Below are 5000 nucleotides of genomic sequence, written 5' to 3'. Positions count from 1 at the left end.
CAACATGAATATCAGGTTTTAGGTGTTTTTATAACTTTTAAGTTTGAAAGTAACAACACTCCCACTGTTGCTACAGGGGACAACATGAGCACAGAAAGAATCCTCTGTCCCGTCCTCATGCTCTCTAAAGATGTGCAGGGAACACACTGGCGGCTGTTTGCCTCTATTGCATTCTGAGTGCTTTTCACGTTCGCCGTGGCTAAAACACACACTTCTGTCTTTAGCCCTTCTTAAATGGGTGTCCTTCTTGTTGTCCTTTGTAGAGTCAACAAGCAAGAAAGGTTTTTTATAGCAGTGAGCCGGCCCAAGGACGCCTCAAGCTGTTATTAACTAAGGCTGAAATAGCCTCTTCTTTTCTGCTGCGCTAGGCTATTCTTTATCCAACCTTGCTGGCTCTGTTTGACCTTAGCTGGCTGTGTAAATTAAAGGGACGCGCGTGTGTGACTGGCCCGCAGAACATCTTTAAGCCCTTGATGTGTTGAACCCAAGAGCTTCTGTGCAACCCGACAGAGTTTTCTTTGGGGATAAAAGCTGTATTTTACCACCAGTACAAATTAAAAGGGGAGCTATGCTGCACATCTGGGAGGAGGAGGAGGAGGAGGTGGTTGAGGAGGTGGAGGAGGTGGTGGAGGAGGTGGTGGAGGAGGGGCCAGTTAGTTAAGGCTGCAATTGCTGGCTGTCGCCCATGGAACAGATCCCTGGTTTATGTGGTCGTGTCAGGCATTGAACTGTCACCTCAAATCTTCAACTACGGCAGAGATGAAACACAACTATGCTTCTGTGTGTGCGTGTGTGTGTTTGTGTGTGTGCATTTGTTTGTGGTCATGTATGTGTGTGTGTGTGCGTTTGTGTGTGTGTGTGTGTGTGTGTGTGTGTGTGTGTGTGTGTGTGTGTGTGTGTGTGTGTGTGTGTGTGTGTGTGTGTGCATGTGTGCGTGTTTGTGTGTGTGTGTGTGTGTGTGTGTGTGTGTGTGTGTGTGTGTGTGTGTGTGTGTGTGTGTGTGTGTGTGTGTGTGTGTGTGACTGAGGCGTAAGCCAAGACATAAGCCAAAAATACCATCAACCACAAATCGCTGCTGGCTACTGTTCAGGAGTGTTTATTTTGAAAATATCAGTGGCTAGTGTGTGTATTTGTGTATATGTGTGTGTGTGTGTGTGTGTGTGTGTGTGTGTGTGTGTGTGTGTGTGTGTGTGTGTGTGTGTGTGTGTGTGTGTGTGTGTGTGTGTGCAGGCCTGGGGGGAATTAAGGACATTTCTGCACAATGTTGTTTCAATGAGTGGTGAGGTTAAAGCGAGTCCTACATATTTAATTTTTTCCTGAAGCCTACTTGTGTTTGCAATCAGGGGGGGAAAACGCAGGCGCACACTGACAAATCAAATGGCTCGTCTACAAAACATAAAAAGAATTGCGCAAAATGTATCCCAGTAGATTCGGACACATCTTACTCAGCCTCCGTTCAAAAAGCCTGCTTCCCTTACCTTTGTAGGATAGCTTCATGCGGGGGGAGGCCGATGAGGAGGCCGGGCTGGGGGCAGATGAAGGGGCAGCTCGGGGCGTGGCGCTGGAGGTAGCATGCGCCGCCGCGGCTAACCCCAGCAGCACCAGAGAGCCGCAGGTCACCATCATGGCCGCCGTCATCACCATCATGGTCATCATCTTGGCGGCGTGGAAGGTGTGCGTTCAAACTGGGGTTTAGGTGTTTTTCCCTGAGCCAGAAGCAGGATGTTCTTGGTTTTTTTTTCGGTTCCAATTTTCTGACTAGGCCGGTCCGACTTGGTCCATCCACTCAGGGTTTGTCCTCGCAGTGAAGGATCATGGGATGTATTCCGGAAGAGTCCACGTCCCGATGTGCTGTGTAGGATGTACCTAACTTCTCCTCACTTCCTGGAAGAACAAAAAGTGAGTGTTAAACACGTGGGGCGAGAAAGACCTAAAAATAGAGAGAGATAAAAGGACAGCATACAGTAAGAGAGAGTAAGAGAGGGAGAGAGAGCGAATCCAAAAATAAGCAAACTAAGCTATTGTTGTAGTGACACTAATGGTGCACATTTTTGGACAAACGCAGACAACCATCTACAGCCATCGACTACACACACACACACACACACACACACACACACACACACACACACACACACACACACACACACACACACACACACACACACACACACACACACACACACACACACACACACACACACACACACACACACACAAGACCCTGGCATTGAAGTTATATTTAGTCAAAGCTAGATTGATGGCCCTGCCAGCCAGATTGGCTGCCAACCACCATTATAGAAAAAACACTGTAATCACTTCCCATTACAGGGAGACCTGGCCACTCAAACACACACACACACACACACACACACACACACACACACACACACACACACACACACACACACACACACACACACACACACACACAGCCATAACCTTGACGACAAACAAACAAACACAAACACAAAGTAAGTAAATACAGACAGACACATTTCATCAAAGTTGTGCACTGTGTTGAAGAGCAGGACAGAGAGGATCAAGATCACGGAAGTGTGTGCATGTGTGTGTGTGTGTGTGTGTGTGTGTGTGTGTGTGTGTGTGTTAGTGTGTGTGCGTGTGTGCGTGTGTGTGTGTGTGTGATGAAGGACATATGAATGGAAGGTGGATGGATGGATGGATGGATAAATGGATGAGGGATGGAGGCGCGATAGATAATGAATGGATGACTGGACGACGGATGACTGGATGGAGGATGGATGGACGATGAATGGACGGATGAAGGAAGAGTCAGTGATCAATGCATCAATGCATAGAGTTTGAACTACGCTGAACCTGGCCAGAAATGTATGACTTAAAGTGTGTGGTCATGCTTTTTTATGTATTTCTTTATTTGATTTTTTGACAGAAAGGCTGCTGACAACTATTGTTGTTCATAGTATCACCCAGTTATGACTTCATCGAACACACACAAGGAGTATTGGGAAATCAATAAAGCATGACCGAGTAGTTTGGAGACCATGGGGAAGATTTCTGCAATGATTATGTCACGATACTGAGACAATAAATATTCATTGTCAATATGCATTCAATCAAAGAAACAACTCAGCCGATTGCGTACTCGCTATCTGAATCTGAAGAATTGCGCACCACCCAGTGATCCAGGACACCGGAGAGGGAGGCAGCTAACACTGATCGATTGCAGCGTCTTGCAAAACAATAGCAGTGGACAGGGGGGATTAGCTTCAGCCCCGGCCTGAAGGTTGGGAGTGAAAGTACTGCGTGTCCGTTTCCATGAGCTGTTAGGAGACACCGTGGCCTGCGACGTTGGACGTGTTGTCATTTAGAAGAGGTCACTGTGTTGTAATACATAAGCTGTATATGGGTGTGTGTGGGTCAGTCAACACACACACATTCAAACACTCACTCACACATTCAAACACACATTAAAAGCACTCACTCACTCCCACACAGACACACGCACACACACACGCACACACACACACACACACACACACACACACACACACACACACACACACACACACACACACACACACACACACACACACACACACACACACACACACACACACACACACACACACACACACACACACACACACAGGTCAGGCATCCGGCTGGGCTGCAGCCCTCACGCTCTCCTTCTGCTCCTGCTGCCCAACACTTTCATTTAATTGACTTGGGTTTCCTTTATTTTTATATTTTTTGTGCGGGGAGAGGAAAGTCGATGAATTCACTTAATCCCTGCTTCACAGCGGGCCAAGAAACGTGCACATGGACAACCACATGCACAACCTAAGACACAGGTATAAAAACACACGCACACACACACACACACACGCAGAGGTCCAAACTGCCTGTCTGAAAGTCCTATGAATAATGGAGTTATTGAGGCGTGGAGACAGAGTAGCTCTCATAGGCCCCCTGACCACAACACAACACAACACAGTACAATACACTATAACGCAACACTACCAGAGAGAACACCGCACAACCAAGTACAATACACTATAACGCAACACTACCAGAGAGAACACCGCACAACCAAGTACAATACACTATAACACAACACAACCGAGTAACATGCACTATAACACAACACTACCCAGAACAGCATACTATAACATCACAATGCCACGCAGATCACAACGCAACCGAGTATCATGCAGTATAACACAACACTACCACAGCATACACAACAAAACCGAGATATCATGCAGTATAACACAACACTATCACAGAGAACACAACAAAACCCAGTACATTTCACTATAACACAACACTATGCAGAACACAACAAAACCGAGTACATTACACTTTAACACAACACTAACATGTACTATAACACAACCTACTACATTACACTATATCACAACACTACCATGTAGAACAGAACACAACACAACCAATCCAGCATATCATCACACAGCAAAGTACAATACAACCCAATACAAAACACATAACACAACATCTCAACACAACCAGCACAACACAATCCGGTACAATATAGCCCAACAACACAACACACGAAAGTGCAACACAATTCAATACAACATAACTCTAAGACTTTCTCTCTTACACTCTTCCTTTCTCTGTCTCCATCTCCCTCCATTACACACCAGCATGTGGACTGCCTCAGAACAGCTGCGATTCGTATACACCGAATGCTGTAGAGTAGACATAGTATGTCCTTACTGTCCCCACAGGGATAGTTTGCCTTACAGCTGTGTTCAAGACCACTGCTACTTGTACCTACAGGTGCAACACACCCAACACTAGTGCTCCATAACAATGTTATCAAACTAGGCGTTAAGGGTTTGTCATAAACACTGTTCCAAGGTTTCTTCCCAAGCTCCCAGCCTTGGAGTGCCCCATTCCCAGCATGCAACATAATGCGTCCTCATAACAAACCGTCCTCTCTGACGTCCACGCTGACACTTGGAGTCAGTTCAGCTTCAGTAGGCACACAGTTG

At 46.4% G+C, this 5000-nt stretch overlaps 1 protein-coding gene across 4 annotated transcripts in view; it reads right to left on the bottom strand.

The window, feature by feature from the left end:
- The window catches only part of sema3b (sema domain, immunoglobulin domain (Ig), short basic domain, secreted, (semaphorin) 3B), a 49150-nt gene that overhangs the window by 19989 nt on the left and 24161 nt on the right, over positions 1–5000 (bottom strand). For 2 of the 4 annotated variants that reach the window (XM_060051078.1, XM_060051075.1), the window contains one exon: positions 1479–1884. In XM_060051078.1, coding sequence (XP_059907061.1) covers positions 1479–1656 — 178 coding nt within the window. In that variant the 5' untranslated portion in view covers positions 1657–1884. Of the gene's footprint in view, positions 1–1478; positions 1885–4606; positions 4915–5000 lie in introns of those variants that run through there. The other 2 variants (XM_060051079.1, XM_060051077.1) reach the window with 2 other exon arrangements.

This window comes from Gadus macrocephalus, chromosome 1 (assembly GCF_031168955.1).
Source record: "Gadus macrocephalus chromosome 1, ASM3116895v1".
In the NCBI taxonomy this organism is placed as follows: Eukaryota; Metazoa; Chordata; class Actinopteri; order Gadiformes; family Gadidae; genus Gadus; species Gadus macrocephalus.
This window is presented reverse-complemented; position numbering and strand designations above follow the sequence as displayed.